This window comes from Opisthorchis viverrini (genome assembly GCF_000715545.1).
Source record: "Opisthorchis viverrini unplaced genomic scaffold opera_v5_24, whole genome shotgun sequence".
Classification (NCBI taxonomy): domain Eukaryota; kingdom Metazoa; phylum Platyhelminthes; class Trematoda; order Opisthorchiida; family Opisthorchiidae; genus Opisthorchis; species Opisthorchis viverrini.
Window position 1 is genome coordinate 1,417,220 of NW_008751680.1, and position 17,930 is coordinate 1,435,149.

Sequence of the window (17,930 nt, forward strand, 5' to 3'; positions counted from 1 at the left end):
CGGAAGCTTTTGGAGAGCTCTCCGTACACTCTTACACGTCCGGAAGTCTGAGAATACAAAGAACGTATTATGTTTACAAACTTCTGGGGCATTCCTTGGTGGGCAAGCGTCTCGATAAGAACAGACCGATCAACCGAGTCGAATGCGCCTCGGAAATCCAGGAATACTAGAATCGTGGGTCGCTTATACGTATGGCGTTGTTCTAGCACCTGACGCAGTGTGAAGATTTGGTCAACACAACCCCTACCAGGCCGGAATCCCGCTTGCTGCTCTCGAGTCAGCATCTCACGAGCCACCGTGAGGCGACGAAGCACAATTGACGCCAACAGTCTCGTTACAACCGGGGTCAACTTTGGTTCTTGATCTCGCATCAGGTTACGAAATGTTCGAAACTTGAGTGATACTTTGTTAATATTGATAATTCAGATTTCTTTCCAACATGTGTAAAGATGGAATGAAGCATTAAATCAGTACGCTAGTCTTCGAGCAGCTCTCTCACCTGAAACATGCCAGTGCAGGTACATAGTGTTATGTGGTGTGAAAACTGTTCCCTCGATTGGTCGCAAAATGTTTGCAAGTAAATTGCCAAGTATAGTGAACAGATAGGCAGCCACCTAATTTAGACCACGTGCTCAGATCGCCTGGTGCATCACTGAAATGGCAGCGAATAAATGGTGGCATCAATTGTTTGGACATGGCCTATTCTTGAGTTTAAGCAAACCTAAACCGACCAGCCAGCCGCTGTACACCTTCTCATGTTTTTGGCATACTGGTTTACTACCCAGTGACACTTGATTACTAGGGGTTTTGGATGGGTGTCTCGGGATAAATTAGCGTACCTTAGCCAACAAAGCGGTCACCTAACAGGTTGGGACTGCTCTCAATTTTATTGTTAGTCTGTTTTCACCCCACACATTTGTAGGAATTGGAGTATTTGGTGGCCTTGTACGTACGCACATGAGTGATGCGGGCAACCAGAAGGAACTTTTCGCATTACTATCAGTGAGAACAACAGACCAGTAACAGAGACGGAAGCTTAACTGCCATATAACCATGAAGCAACAATACTTTATTGAAAAGTATAAAGAAGACGGATGGTTGGGAACTTATTCGAAGAACCACTGTATCCTCAAACAATAAAAAAAACGCGCCTACAATTTTTAATTTTGAACTAGACACTTCCAAGCATCATGTCGAATTAAGTCACCAACAACAGGGCTGGCCCGACTTTCTTTGGAAACCTCACCCGACACAAGTTCAGCGCACAGGGACAGTAGATTTCTAGCCGGAGAGTCAGATTAGTCAACAGTATTTGCACCAGTGAGATTTGTTGCGTTCTGTGTCCTGTATTGTTTCCGACTGCCTGAAAGCATGGCCATGTGGGGCCCACCCAGGAAGGTGCAAAGATCCCACAGCACGTAGTTAGACCATATAAACTTGAATTTCTGGCCTCCATGCCTTGATCCGCTCCCTTGCAACCATCGATGGGAACAAAAGCAAAGCGTTCTTCAACAGACGATGTTCAACTAAGCATGGTACTCGCCTCAACCACTACAACCCGCCAAATTTAATCTACTGTTCTAACGAATCTGGTCCATTATCAAAGTGCTTACGCAGCACTTTGTTCCGTAATCACTGCAGCTGGCCTACATATACCCTGCTAAGGAGGTTTTGGTAATCAAACATTTGAAGTCATCTGAGGTCCTCGAATCGGGGAAGCCATCCCGCATATCTCAAACATGGTAAAACAGCTTCTACAGTCACGCGGCCATTTGGCTTCAGAGAAACTTTCTTCTGACACCGTATGTGACGTATGTATGGCAAACGTTACTCGTGTTAAATTTAATTGTTTCAGTACAATCAAGGCTTATGCAATGGCAAAGGTATATGAACCAGTAAAAAATCTCAGGCTCTTCATTTTTCAGTCCCAGATATGTACAAATTGACCGGAGTTATACCCTACACTTTTAAGGTACAGAACGCAGTCCGAAACACAAGACCTCCTCCGATGTTCAGTTCAAATTAATTTTCGCGAACAAAGAACGATGACAACAAAAAATTTCCATCAAAAGATTTAATTCTATTATTTTTTGTTTAAGCGTGAATCTGACAGCTAGATTCATTGTACATGGATGTGCGTATCCGATGAAAAAAATGAACAATAAATGAGAGCAATATTCTAATAAAAAGTCCCAATTGTCAGGTAGCTTACAGACTGTTCACTTTACACTTCAGTCCGATAAAAGACATGGAACTAAATGGCACGAAGAATGTCTACAAACTCCGAGGGCATTTCCGTCTCTCTAAGAATATTTAGAAACAATTTACTTACAGGTATGAAGGCTTGTTCAAAGCGAAAGAAAACCACCAATCAGCAGTCTAAAGGGCGTCGCTCAAGTACGATATGATCAGCGAGCCCGCTTTGTAGATATTCATTCAGGAATGCGTCTTACAGTCGAAGACAAAAAGCGCAATAGAATGGTAGTCATTGGCCAATCACGACATGCATGGGACTTATATCTCCGTGCTTACAGCAAATGCGCCGGTTACATATTTTGCATTAATTCTCCGAAACACTTTCCTGCCACAAAATATTTAATAAAAACCCAGTCAAATGGAAGCACAAGGAATTCCCTCCATCTCTGAAGAAGGTATCATAGACCACAGCTCAAATCGAGTGGGTTCAGTGAAACCTACAGACACAGTGAACAACGGAAAACTAAAATACTGTTGAAAATATTCTGCTCAATTATCTAGGTGTTCATCTTTATCTCATATGAAACTTCAAATTTCCTCTTTGACCCGCTCAGTTACATGCGTTGTAGGGCCTGCTTTGCGGATTATCTGAAACAGCCTCTGTAGAATCTCAGCAGCAATGGCCTCTCCAATTTCTCAAAATCTCTGGTACGGACCACTGGGCCCCGCCCCAGTTTGTTGATCGGGCGAACTGTCAGTAGTCCAAAGTTAGAGCTCAGCTCAGCATTTGAAACCTGCGTTTATTATAGGATAGGCTTCGTTCTCTTTTTTGGTGTGGGTATGTAACCTTAGGCCATCGGACAATTGGAATGAAATTACTCGGTCGGTGTAGTCGGCTAAGTTATTCAACAATTCTTATCTAATGCAGCCACGTCAGAAGTTCAAGGAATCGTTCAACTGAAACTACTCATTTGCGTGGGTTGTATTGTATGTTGCAGGGGTTTGTAATACAGACAACACAGTATACCCGCAGAAATTTCATTACATCTTGACATTTGGACAAGGAATAACCAGTAAAAACTGTGTTGCTCACTCAGCCAAGTACGAACAAAACAAAGGAAATAAACAATCAGTTAAATTACGCACTCCTGTTTTTCAACTTAACGATAGTTTCATCAGTCAATTTAGTTAGGTCTCGGTTGGTTTAATTGAGCTCAACAGCCGTCGGTTATTTTGCCAACAGCTTTTAATAACACAGTTGGTATTCTTATTCTCCTTCCTCGTGCAAAATGAGCCATAACAGCGTTACCATAAATGCCTGTTTGAGTCATTTCAGCAGAAACAAGAATTGCGAAAATTAAGCAGCAATAGCAAGAGTAATTTGTGAATCGTATGCAGCTAATCAACTTCAGCAGTAAATTATGGAGAGAACGCCGCTCTATTTCCTTAAGTGCCAACGGATGGCGTGATACCAACAAAACATACAGTGGCTAGTCGAAGTACAGCCGCTTCAGTCCCTCATTCGTAATATAGCTTGAGTGGAGTGCCTATGCTTGGAACGCAAACACCAAGGTTGCCGAACGAAATCACGAATAATGTTATAGGTGTCCATGATAACCTGTCTTTCCACAGTCACCTCTCTGACTCTGAAGGACAGTGACAGACCAATTCAATACAACAGAATCCAGCAAAACCAATAGCATTTGGGATTTTCTGGCTGTAAAATTTGTACGTATGAGACTGAAGGTGCTTTCTGATCGTCTAAAATCGCACAAAGATTTGTGTTAAGCGATTAATGGTGCGTAAAATTGGGCTTCTACTTGGTTTTGATGAACTGATACCAGAAGAAATACGTCGGCATTTTTCGCTGTAATCGATATTTGGATTAAAATATTTATCAATGTGCAATGCCAATGATTTTCCTCCGAGTTTGCTTTCCTATTTTTGTGGCTAAATGTCTCATGCATTAATCACGCAAATCACCCCCTGAATTTGTTTACAAAACATGAGCTCTACTGCGACCAGTGGCATCAAATCTGACCACTGTTCTACCGTCTAGCCACGTGCACTTGTACTTCGTAACACACGGACTATTTGCAGATACTCTAATTCACCGGTTCAAACCAATAGGGCCTCGCCACAAAAGCTATAGACCTGGAGGCCTGACAACATAACGTGATACGGATACCAATTGAATGAAATGCTTGCGTTTTCCCTCGGCTGCATAGAGGAGACCCTCGAATTTACAGATAGAATAAAGCCTGGTGACGGAAAGTTGTCTGACTTGCCGGCTGTATGAATTACCGTGGCTCAGGTGACTAGGTGAGTAACGTGTCAGTCGTACCACTCCGTTGCCAATGTAAAACTGAACACCTGACCTGAGATGATGCTTCTCAGGGCCAGTGAGCAAGCGATTCCAGCCCATTCTATTTATGCTCGTACTTTACCGTCATGAACATTGCAAAATTTAATTTTCTGGCCAACCGAGTGTTAAGTGGTGATCTTCGTAGACGAAACTTCCGTAGATTTGTTTAAATGCCTATAAAGGGAGTTCAAGGTGGCCAGAATGCCAAAGGTAGTATACAAAAGTGGAATGGCAGTAAGGTGCCAGTTATCGTGCCGATTTCTTACTCCGTTTACAACAATATTCACTGAACGTACTAAGTTTTGGTTATTTAAATCCTAGTAGAAATTGGACAGAATTTGGTCGTACTTTCAGGCATCTTTTACAAAATGGAAAAATGTAAGCGCTTGAAATGTAAAATGAGACGTGCAGAAAAGGAAACACCGGGACACTGTACTTAAACCGGATTAGTATATTAGGATACTCATCATTTTGTATGTGTACTTACCAAATCTGGCATTGCCTTGGCCTTCGGTTGGTTGGGAACCGAACCGTTAAGTATCATTTTCCGGAAGGCATTGTGTAGATCCCTAAATTTCTCCGGACTTAGAGTTTCTAAACCATGGTGTTGAGTCGAAACCATGTCAACTAGTATTATACTGAACTTAACAATAGCATAAACAGTGAACATGCTGTTTATGCTTATACAGCCAAACTACTCACGCATCCTATTTTTATACTTCTCATGTCTGCTCAACGTCCTCCGCGTGCTTGCTTGTACATTGATAGCAGAGGCGCCAAAAACCCCTTCTTGTTAGTCACCGAGCTTTTTTTGACAACTGTTCTTTGTTTTGCACCAAAGCGCACAGTTATATGCAGTAGTCGTACATGTGAATGTTAACAAAGGGAGAATGGGAGTGCTTAAGTCCTTCATTGTTTCCCTTCCAGGTTTTGGTGTGACAGACAAATTTGTCTGGCGTCTAATTTTTCTCCTGTTGATGACATATATCCCACGACATAATTACAAGTTTCTTAGCATCTACGAATGGATGTCTCAAAGGTTCACATCTAAAAAATTGCATTTTTTTTAAGATTCATGAAGGTGCTTCCATAACTTCTCATTGTTCAGACGAATAAACCCTACTTTTGTTTTACTTGCGACATGTGTTGACACGAGGCGCAGCACGAAGATACATTCGACGGTGACAAATTGAAGTTCAGTTTCGCCGGAATAAACATTTGCCTCATGTTCACCTTGGATCTGTTAACTTGCTGTCGTTTATTTCTGTATACGCCTTTTCAGGTTGATTAACGACACCATGTCCGCCATTTCAAAAAAATTTTTTGTTGCATCGCAATTGTAGCTTAAACCAATCCGAACCACTTGATCTACCCTTTGATACTTTGATACACAGAACTGGATATTTATGTAGCTGAAAATATGTCGCTGAGAGTTTGCTCCTTTCTTTCAATTTGAATATAAAATATTGCAATATAGGATGAATAGATAAGTTGTAGTTTGTCAAGTTGTCCTATATATTTGATTCAACAAATTTCCAAACGCAGCTGTATTTCACTGTCTGTTGTCTGCTCCACTGAACGTGCACTGCGTGATAACGTGGAATCCTTATTCTAGTGTTCTTGTTTGCTTTGAAACTAGGGATTGCTTAAAAAGTGACAAAATTTGCGCCATTACAAGAAAGTTTCACGCTGATTCATTGTGATTGGGTGGAGATGAATGAAAGTCTGTCTCATCGATAGTCTCTCAAGTTTAGTGCCGATATAAAACGCTAAAGATTTTTACCGGTGCTGTTTATTCAGCAAAAAGACTGATACCTTGGCTGCTTTCTCTTTTTTGTTGGGTTTCATTTGCGCAGTAAGTTGCTGACATGGGCCCAAGCATTGCCCATTATAGTCAGTATTTTCGGTAACTCTCAGAATCTGGCACAGCAGAGCCTGAAGTAGCGAGCAGCACCAGACGTAGTCGGATTGTTATTTCATTGGCTTGTCGAAGTGCGAGTTGTAACGCGTGAAAATAGCAAAGGTTATAGACATACTGGGTGCTTCCGAATCACATCGTTGTGCGTTGTGTTCCACAGGTAGACGTGCGGGCTTTTTTTCACAATGCTTAAGATTCTGTTTTCAATGCCTTGCTACAGAGTATTATTTCAGACACATCTGGCTCAGTTTATAACCCAAAAATACATTCTTAGCTTCATGACTGAAAAGGCTTTGTGAATACAAAAATACCTCCGTTTTTCTCACTTCTTTAAGCACAAGCGTTCAAAAATTGACCATAGTTTCAAGAATGAAGTTTGGATAGCATACGTTTCGGGAAAGATTAACAAGTCAAGGACGGCTGACACTTGAATTCAAATGGATATATGTTCACATTCCAAACCTGAGTGAGAACTTGAATGTCGCGTTCCCACGAGGCTGACGATCGAGAATGAACGAAATTGATCAACAGTTAAAGACGCATCCAGAATCAAATTTTCTTCCATTTGGTTAGAAACGTAATAGAGGGCTAGCAATTACACAAACCTTTTCTCATTGTGCAAAACAGCGGAGACACCAGTGAAAGTGGATCTATTTTGTCCAGAGTTTTTCCTGTTTTTTGGACTGCTTGGATTAGTTTCTCGAGGACAAGTGGAGCATTCTCCAAAGACCCGTAGTGTGAATGAGAATTCCTCAAGTCCTGCACGTCCATACATATAATGCTAATTAAATTCAAGTCGATAAAACAATAGAGAGACTAGTAAGAGCACTATAAAGAAGGCTTATATCCTCAATCCACTTAGTTGCTGGAATGGTGCTAAACTCCGATGAATCACTTTTCTACACTAGGGAGAAATGTGTTTTTCGGCTCGGCTTACCAAGTTCTCAGCTTCGGGACATCTGATGCGTTATAAGATTAATTTATAACTTAGTTGCTGTACGTTTGCTAACCTCTGTGAAAACCGCACTGAAACGCCGTAATGAGTTAACTGTCCAACAAGGGTAAAAGGACGTACCCAATACTTCGTCGCTTGTCAACGTCTGGTTAGAATCTGGTGTCGGGAGAATATCTTAGGCACTTGCCTTTCGTATCAAATAACCATTTATTGTAAATATTCGCCATTCATCCTGAAGAACAATATTATGTACATAATAAATGAATGCGGTTTTTAGGCGGGGAAGAGTGGTGCACCATACCAATATATTCACAAATGTTGCTAAAAAATGTATTTTGTAGACATCAGGCTTTCTCCCCAGTTATTACTATGTAATTTACTTTCCTTGGTCAGCAAACCCGAGGGTAAAATTGCACACAATGTCAAATTGCCAAGGCCACCGTGGACAAGATCGTCACGCCCTTTGATACGGTTCTTGATCCAGATAGTTTCCGCTATGAATTAAAGGTAGAAAAAGTTATGGCTCATTTGCACAGCTAACGGAGTTCTTTATGTGCAAAAACCTCAAAGATACACAAAAATATTTATAAGTTTACCTTGGGGAGTATCGACAGAAAGTACATCGTTCCAATTTTATTTCCTGTTCCATCTTTCAGAGGTTTGCACAATTGTTGATGGCATCCCAGGTGCGTTGTTTTTTCCCAAACAAGCTGAAGAAGATACGCAGTATGAAGGAAAAACCCGTTTCGTGGTACCGTAAAATATTGAAAGTTTCAAACATTCGGCTTACCTGAGTATAGTGACCAGTTTCCTGAACATTTTTGTCGGTTACCTTCCCAAACTTGTATAACTTGTGTTCTTCAAACCATAGCGTCACTGGACTTGACAAAGATGGAGAATAGAAGGGAAAACAAATTAGTCGAGAGCTGGCAGACTAAAGGAATAAAAATAATGTGTTTGGGAAAAATCCAGTTGCACAACTTCCTAAAGAATGCAAAATTAAGGCCAAACAAAGCTCCTCTACGGAACTTTTAGACTACGATTATTTACAGTTGCTTCTGTGGGATACCTATCCAAGTTTCTTTGTGATTGTTTTGTTTGCCCGAATTTTCATCAACTTAAAACATTTTTTCGCCCGCTCTACCGCTGTGAAATTTGGCTATAGCTCTTCGTTCTGTTGTCATGATGAGATCTGGTGGCGAAAGAACGCATCGTATTTCGTTAGTGGTGTCACAAGTTCTGGAAATTTACAATTGAAATTGTCTCATGAAGGCGGAGCAATCGATATTGAGAAGCCCAAAAGTAATGTACAGCTTTCTTATCCTTACTGAGAAACGCCAGCAGTTCGCAGCTCACGAAACCCCAGGCAGTTCCGAACACGGTAGTAGTCTCAGCCGCAAACGAGCTGCTGATAAGATATGTGAACAACTAACACTCATACAACAAATAGCATTTAGTGAGGCGTATTTCCAAGATAATTATTTTCAGCAACCACCTAACCGACTACATCAGGTTGTATTGCCACAGCGCATAAACTTTAGTGTGAGTTCACATTTTGTGAGCTGGAATAGTTTGCCCCAAAAATAGCGGATTTTAGTACAATTACATCAAATAATAAATATTTAAATTAGCTGTGAGTTTACACACTACTAGGTTTTGCTTCTAAACGGAGGTAAAGGGGCTCTGCTGCACCACTGCAAAGGACGAATTATCTAAAGCCAGAAAAAGGGATATCTAGTGAGGGAAAATAAACATGGGTACTCAGAGCTTATCAAGATCTCGCCAGAAATTGTGGCCAAAGGTTTGAAACATATTGGTTTTAGTGAATACATGCATTCTTGTTGAGAATAAATTGCACTAGATGCTTATATGCAAATGGTTTCCACCTGAAATAACCATGGCAGATTAGTCATTTTTGACAACATTACAAACGAAAACTAGTTTAGTTGTCAGCTTAGCGCACCTAAATGTTGTCTACGCCACAAAGCGTTAGGACAGAGAACAAGGGTGCCGTCTGTTGATCGCAGCGAAAAAGACGGCTGGTGTCATGCGATATCAGATTTGGGCACCACACTCCAATATGAATATAAACATTGCGTTCGATGGGTCCGCGGCAGAAAAAAGGACCCATCATGCTGCAAGGTTGTTTATCCTGGAACACAAACAAAGCGGTTACAAGCAATTGAATAAGAGGGCGAAGGCCTTATTTGTAGTGCGTTTAGCAAACAATTTTCCAAGACGGACTTTCGAATTTCTCTGCGCATGTTTTGAATACTTGACACCAAAGTAAGGACCTATTCCTGAGGAAACCAAAAGTCTCCAACTCATTTACCAGTTGACCAAAAGGACTGAGCTTCATAGTGTAAACAAAGATTACTCACAGTAATGGATAACGGTATGCACACGTGACCACAGAAAATCTATTCAACTTTCAAAGATTATACCACAAAGTACTAGGTTTAGGATGCAGACCATCGCAAAACTATTCCCAACGTTGATGGAATTGTTCCTGTGCTCTCGTCCGCTTTTTGTCAATCTTCGCCTGTTAGCCAAGTGCACAAGGTTTGTACTAATTATTCATCCACACATTATATTTTCAAACTCATTTAAAGTAAGCTAACGGCAAGAAGTGCAGCGTGCATCATTATACACTGTGGATCTAACAACTTTCATAGCATTCCGAGTCATTCGACTTACTTCACAGAAAGACTGCTTGAGGCTGCTAGATTTTCACCATCCTTTGAGCTGTCGTCATGCTTGAACACACATCTTGTTGCCCAATTTCTGGCGTCTTTGACCAGTCGCCCGTCAGAAATCTGTCCAGAATTAATAATGTTTATTAATAATGAACAGGATGTACTTGTGAAAGGAGTGAAAATAACCCAAAAGCGTAGAAAAGTACGTACTTGGAATGGTTTACTGGTTCCGTGAAAGACATTTTCCCACCATCTGAAGTGTGCTTCGGTTTATCGCGAGACCATTTTAGTTGAAATAATGGAAGCAGAAATTCCTATCTGTCTTTGGGCAATGTGTGTGCTTGCGCATGTACATCGATATCTCCAGAAGCACACTGCTAGAAATTCGCATGGTTACCTAACGAAAATCTGACGCAACCCCCGGGACGATCATTTTAAAGCCTTAATAATGTTACAACCAATTTCATTATTAAAGGTTGACCATAATGAGCCGTTCACGGCACGTTCGCTTACGCGCTTTCAAACTAGGATTATGTTCCTTTGGAAGAACTCCAGGAAAGTGTGCAATTCTTCAAATAAATAACGATAATGCTTTTTGTTCATGCCGAATTCAATGAACTTTCGGGTGCATTTAATGCCTTATTCTATTGACATCCATCCGAATTCACGGAAATCGGGTAAGGCTAAGTGAACCCACCAGAGTTAGCTGACGTAACACTATTTTGCTCTAGTCTTCTGAACAACAGCAGACAATCACCTTAAATAGAGAACAGTCTCAAAAACCTGCACGTGGAGGTCATTTTAGAAACCTTGAGCGGTCTAGGCAAATATTCATTAATTCATTGTTATAATTCAAAAATCCCCTGATAGCTTGTCGTTCATTGTGCGTGCTAACTTGAAATCTACATAACATTGATTTTATGAAGATATCAACTTGCATAAACGCATATGGCCATATGCTGGATGCTCGTCATATCGGTCTTCATTTGCCACTCTCATGTGGTTTGAATGGATTGTTGAACCAGATAAAAGAAAGCTATGTTACCTTAGCGCTTTTTTGGTAGGATGCCTACAGACATCTTGGAGCCCGTTAAGGAGAGAGCCAGCCCATACTCCGCCCTTGAGGATCATGGAATTGGTCTGTCAAGCTCTGACTTCCTGACCTATGATAAAATGTCTTGAAGGTGAAACACTATAGTTGACGTTTGGTTTTAAAGAGCATGCTGTGAGTCGGATTACAGCATTCTTTCAAAGCACCTGGTGTACTGCAAGGACTGTAGTTCAAAAGTATGCGTTTATTAGAATTACAAGATTGCTTTGGACCTTCGGAGATGCAGTCAGGTAAATTACATATTGGCAAAAGCGATTGATATGGTAAATGCAGCCAAATTTGACCAAGTACTTGGGCAAGAACGGTCGATTATGAAAATAATAATTTAAATCGGTGGATCAAACTCTCCAGCACAAAACTAATTTACACAATCCAAGTGGCATCAACGTGACGCAAAAAAGTTTTATTTCAACATAAAAAGACCCTGTACTAATTTTTTTCATCTTTCCACAGGTGAAGGAGAATAGTCGGAAGTCCTCCAAGGTAGTTTTTTCAGTCATTCGGTTTGTATAGTTTTTGTTTACTTCATCACCATAATTCAAGAAACATGAACTGTCTGTTTTAATCTGGCTCGGCAGGTAAAATTTCGCCACTTTAGGGTGATACCGTGGCTTGTGTTTAATAAAACAAATGACCGGAACGTGGGTTTGAAGGCAATTGGCCTAGCTCTACCATTGCTACAAAACCTCACATGTATGCCAAGCTCGGTCACTCGGTAAAAACCATGGTCTGGATGGTAAGCCAGCTAGATATCCCCTGGTCTTAGATGAGGACATTATGAGATGATAAACGAATGGTTTTCCTTCGAGTAAAAAAATGTCAGGTTGTTGATTATTCGTTTGGGGGTTTTTGTATCACCAAAGATAATCAAACAATTGTAATTTTCACATGTTGTTTACTAAAAGAAACTTGTGTAGTTTATGTGCGTCCATTCAATTAAACTTGAAATACACTGTGAAGACACACAGTGAAGACTTTTTTTCCAAATGACTTGAAAACTTTAATTTTTTCAAGAAATTTTGTTCGTGTTTGACCACGTTCAATCATAAACTAATAAATCCACCTTGTGACCGGTTATATGGAGGCTTTTTAATCTCTTACACTTCACCTAATAGGATTCCCACGAATGAATATGTCAGAAGTCGCCGAAAGTGAATGTTTCCAGGTAAAGGATAAACTTCTTTGCTGCTGATATAGTAAACCTCTGATTGAATCATTCATACATTGCACAGAGAAACTACCGTAAAAAGTACAAACTTATTTACGCCCAAAGACACACTCCGAGACTAAAAACGCCGGATTTGTTCGATTTCACGTCTAAATCCTTTTACTCGTGATTGGCATACAGCAGAGATTTGTGAAGACATGACCATGAGGGTCAGACACGCCCACAGGTACGGTGCAGCGGAGAAAAAAACACAATATGTAGCTGTGGTATTTTCAAAACGGAATGAAATAATTCTTCAATAACGAAGTGGCACAATTCTTGTTGTCCACCCAGCTACTGCTAGCAGGATTTCCGAAAAATCGGTGGACTGAAGTTTCTTCCTTGATTGAAAAAGACGACCGCCATCACTTGATAAAATTTCGTGCATCCGTTGTAGTCATGAGAAAGAAGAAGGCAGCGAACAAAGCTTGTTTTCTGTGATTGTTCATCTCGGCTAATACATCACAAATTTATATGGTAGCAGAAATCACGTGGAAAAGGTTAAGATCGGGGCTACATACATTTTAGAGAAATAGAAGTCAAAGGAAGGGGGGTTGGGTGAGGGGTAGATCAATGGGTCACGGAGTCAAAGTAAGTGAGTCAATGTCAGACAGACTTGTGGGACGAGATGTTTCAGAGGCCAGCTGGAGCCCCGATCTTAACCTTCACGTGATTTCTGCTACCATATAAATTTGTGATGTATTAGCCGAGATGAACAATCACAGAAAACAAGCTTTGTTCGCTGCCTTCTTCTTTCTCATGACTACAACGGATGCACGAAATTTTATCAAGTGATGGCGGTCGTCTTTTTCAATCAAGGAAGAAACTTCAGTCCACCGATTTTTCGGAAATCCTGCTAGCAGTAGCTGGGTGGACAACAAGAATTGTGCCACTTCGTTATTGAAGAATTATTTCATTCCGTTTTGAAAATACCACAGCTACATATTGTGTTTTTTTCTCCGCTGCACCGTACCTGTGGGCGTGTCTGACCCTCATGGTCATGTCTTCACAAATCTCTGCTGTATGCCAATCACGAGTAAAAGGATTTAGACGTGAAATCGAACAAATCCGGCGTTTTTAGTCTCGGAGTGTGTCTTTGGGCGTAAATAAGTTTGTACTTTTTACGGTAGTTTCTCTGTGCCGTGCATCCGTTTGATCTATTAGAGCTTTCATAAATACTCAAGTCGGACTTCTCCAGCGTTCTTGCAGGAAATCTATATTTGCCTAACAATTTATGTAAATGTACGAAAGATACCAATGTAGTTCACTTCGGTGACCAGAACATAACTAATGGGAAAATATTTGGCATACTTACCAAATTGGGCATATATTTTGCTTTGGATTGATCTGGGACGGAACCTTCAACCAACATTTTCCGGTACATGTTATGGTATTGCTCAAACTGCTGCTGAGTTAGACGTTTTTCGTTTTGGCCAAGGCTAGATGTGATGCAGAACAGTAAGGTAGGAAAATCAGCCATAGCAAAAATGCGAAGAATATCTTTTGAGATCATTTTCCAAACAACAAACGTAAATGACCAGGTTTTTATGCTTTCTGCCATCCACGTAGTACATTGTGTGCAGTTAGTTTGTCTACCTAATTCATAAACTAAATCAAGTTATGCATTAAGACAGCCATCGCCAATAACAATTGTGTTTGTCCCGGTAAGTTGCGTTCACAGATTGTCAGTGTTTTGTACCTACACTTAAGAGACCGTGCATTTTCTCGTCCCTCGCTTGCAAGGAAACAACTTGGTTCTCACCATAGAGTAACTCATAGACGTGGCAGAACCAAACAAAAACAAGCGACAATGAACTAACTGTTTCTGCATTGTGACTTTCAACTGCTTCGAAGACTGCGTAATCCTTGGTATTTAACCTTGACGGAAGTTCACATGAACAATTATTTCTTTCACCTGGAAGCAACCTGAGCACCCCCAGAACATCCGATCTACTCTTTTCAATTTTATCAACTAAATTATCCTCAATGGCTGTCTCTGTCTCTGTCTCTATTAACCAGACATCTTACTTTTTACAAGAAGTTAGGATAAAGTTTCCAGGTTGGTTTGATGAAATTCTTAAATAGCTCGCTAGCATCAAAAATAAAACGCCAGCAATGGTGTACCTCTTAGAATATGTTAAATCCATATCGATCAACCTTAATATTACGATCGACAAAATTGGAGTGTCCAGTTAGGTGCGTAAGGATCTCTAAGAAATTAAAATTTAAATACCGAGAAGCTTCCGTGTATAAATATATGGGTCTTGCCAGGACGGAACACGCTTGAGGCTGATGTTATCCCTCGCAGCAGATATTCAAATAACATAGAAGAAGAACTTGAAGTGACATTTTTTTCGGTGGTCCCACCAGCTCTACTAATTTCTAAATAATAAATGAAGTTGTTCGATAGCGAATTTACGCGAACCGATCTAGTACGATCGTCCTGCTTATTCGTTATTCGAGGAAATCAATCACGGGCTCTTTATCTGTTGGCAAGCCATATTGTGCGAGAATCTATCCAGTGCACGGCTTTTCTACTTGCCCCACTCCTTTTCAACTTATGACATCAACAATCTCAGAACATGCCACTATTGCTGGGGTCAGCTTGGATCTGCAGTCCAAAAGCCTTTAAAGACATAATTTTGTTTTTTTTCTGTCGATGCCGTTGTTTTCACTGTCTATGATAGCGAAAATTACGATGGTAATTAGAATAACATTAAAGGGGAAGGTGACTTATGATAGAAGAGTAGTTTTTGATTCCAGTTGGCATGTTTATGGTGCCCGCGCCTAATCTAGATAATTGCCGCCCTATGTTTCCACCGCCTAGCTACTAAGTCCTTTTCGAACTCCAATCCATTCTGGAAGGATCTAGAGTGGATATCGAATGTAAAGTCGGAGAGTCATTTTATACTCACAAACGAAAGTACTGAAATAAAGGAACTGCAAAAATAACGCGGGAGTGGAAATTTTTGTATAAGGATGTTGCATGTCAGATTTAAAATGTGATCTTAAACGGGGCTGATTTCAATCCAGTGATCAGATAGAACGGAAAAGCTATGGAAGGTGTGGAAAGACAAACACTTTACGCTGTGCCGGATGATGTTCACTTGCTGGGAACTGCATACGTTTTCTCAATTCAGTAAATATCAGTTAGCTTTCGGTTGCAACAGAAAATGAAAATAATAAAGGACTCTTCAGTCGTTCAAATGCCCGGCAAGCTTTAACTATCATAAGGATGGAAGAGGAGTCTCGAACTTTCATACAGACGTGCGGAGTTTGATTTGATCAAATATTTGAACCAGACACTTTCATGTTCACCTCGAAAACATTAGAAACCCAGACCCAAAGAGTAAAGTTGCCTTTAAGACCATGTTTAACACAAGTGAATTAATGATATTAAGTGAGATATTTTGATGATTGAAAAAATGTGGTTTGCATGGCTACATATGATCTCTGGCAATTCGTATGAAAAGAGGAATAAGATCGTCTACGCTCCTGTAGAAACCATCCCAAAGGAGTGGACCGGGTCTTATTAGTGAGATGATATTTATTTGGAGACCTGTATCATTCACATACACTTAAATCTGCCGTCTTGACCGCAATTTTAGAAGGGCTGTTTTATCATGCTGTCCATATTACGTGAAGATTTAAAACACCTTGCCAACCTTGCCACGCTCAATTGCTTATGCAAGCATAAATTGCTACTTGGATGTCGAAAAATGATTTCTGCATGAGTGATGGCTCCAGGGGATGTCACTAAGCCTCCAGTTTGCCAGTTCATCTTTGAGTATTTAACGCCTGAAATCTCGGAGTTTCAGGTTATTCGCAATGTATTGCGGCCCGATATCTGTTGGCGCTTTTCTTTTGTTCTAATTGTGTACAAAAGAGCTCTCGTTTTGTTGTTCCCGTTGTCCGTCTGTACCACCTTCCTTGTTGTGTACTGAACAAAAACTGCTCTTTGACCTTGTCATCGCACGTCTTGCCATATTGTGGCCAGCTTACCTTGAGTTGGTATGAACTTTGGGATCCCGTTTGGAATTAGCTCTTCCTAAACCGGTGGGTAGAAGCCGGTGAGAATTGAGGTTTGTGCAATTTTATTGTTCGAATAATGTATTCGTAGTATCGCATTTGTTGATAAAGCTCCTTCTGGAGTTTTCCACACAACTCAACATGGCCCAAGTGATTACTGAAAACGAATGAAATGCAAAAGTCGGATTCACTCTAGGCCGTTGGCTATTCATACCCACACTACACGTACTCCATCAGAAAGTGTATTCTGCCCAATCTAAGATAGATGACGGTCACAGGACTATTCTTCTGTACGTTGCCCATTTCCTACGGGCATATAAAGCTTCCAGATAAGGGGTCAAGTAGGTGTATTGCGAGGGACGCCGGAAGTTAGCATTCCGCCGAAGTCAGGAGACAGGTGTTCTTAATGCTTAGACAGATGAGGTCAAATAGATACAAGTGATTTTCCTCGATAGTTAAACACGAATGGCTATGTAACTGTGCCATTTAGGGACACATGGTGACCACTCATTTGTTAGGTTGAAATAGCAGCAGTTATCCATGGATATGAAGCCTAGACGCCCCCAGTTCTCCGTGTCGCTGCACAGTTTGCTGAAGTGCAGCTCAGATGGGTAGGTGAAACAATGCCATCCGAAATTTATACAAACATATACTGTGTCCAACTCATTAATATCTGTCTCACGATCTCAAAACCTCAGAGAAATAGCGTCATTCCTCTAAATTCTTTGTTGCAGTGACTATATACCACATTTATGCACAATGTTCTAAAGAGGATCATGCTGACAATGTTTTACATAGGTTTACTAAGAGAGGGAATATGAAGTAGCGCATTCTTCTTCCTTCCAGGAGGAGCCATCTTACGCCTGTCACAATGGGCGCTTCTGAGCTTGTTGGAGGCGGCCACACACTCGGAATGTCTGCCCTTATAGTGGCATAAGATCACCAAAATTTGTCGGTGGTAATATTCATGCTCGGTTCGGCCAGCTGAAGAGCATTAGTTACATCGCGACAGTACTTGGCTGGAAGTAGGATTTATAAACAGCTTTCGTCCATATTTCAAATGAAATTTCCTTCACAATCAGGATTCGGCTTATATGAAAATTTATTCTTAAACTCTAGCTTGTTGCTCCGATTTACAATTGTACGAAGCCTTCGAGTTGAAATATGAACGTCTTGGGTGAACGATGTGGAAGCAAACAAGCAGAAAAACCGAAAACCACATGTAGCTGACTGCTCCTAAATTATGCTGGGTCGAAGATGTCATGACCGAAGTAACAGCATACAGATTTAAAATACTTACCGAACAGGGATTGCATGTAAACGCTACAGGAAACCATTAAGCTTACTGGTAACCCTAGAAGAGCTACAACGAAACATCATTTCCGATTAGCCATCACTGGTAGTCACGCCCAAAACGCACGTCGTGCTGAAACTTGTGAAAAAGTTCACTACT

At 40.8% G+C, this 17,930-nt stretch overlaps 2 protein-coding genes across 2 annotated transcripts in view; both read right to left on the bottom strand.

Moving 5' to 3' along the window:
* T265_02092 (hypothetical protein) overlaps positions 1 to 5,231 on the bottom strand; it is a gene marked incomplete at both ends in the record, with an annotated part of 7,679 nt that extends 2,448 nt beyond the window's left edge. The window contains 2 exons of the mRNA XM_009166251.1: positions 36 to 392; positions 5,049 to 5,231. Coding sequence (XP_009164515.1) covers positions 36 to 392; positions 5,049 to 5,231 — 540 coding nt within the window. The remainder of the gene's footprint in view (positions 1 to 35; positions 393 to 5,048) is intronic.
* Positions 5,232 to 7,858: 2,627 nt separating this feature from the next.
* T265_12922 (hypothetical protein) lies at positions 7,859 to 14,009 on the bottom strand (the record flags this gene model as incomplete). Its single annotated transcript, XM_009166290.1, has 5 exons — positions 7,859 to 7,928; positions 8,031 to 8,144; positions 8,225 to 8,315; positions 10,132 to 10,250; positions 13,764 to 14,009. Coding segments are annotated over 5 exons (639 nt in total), but the record flags the coding sequence as incomplete, so codon positions are not given.
* Positions 14,010 to 17,930: the final 3,921 nt, after the last annotated feature.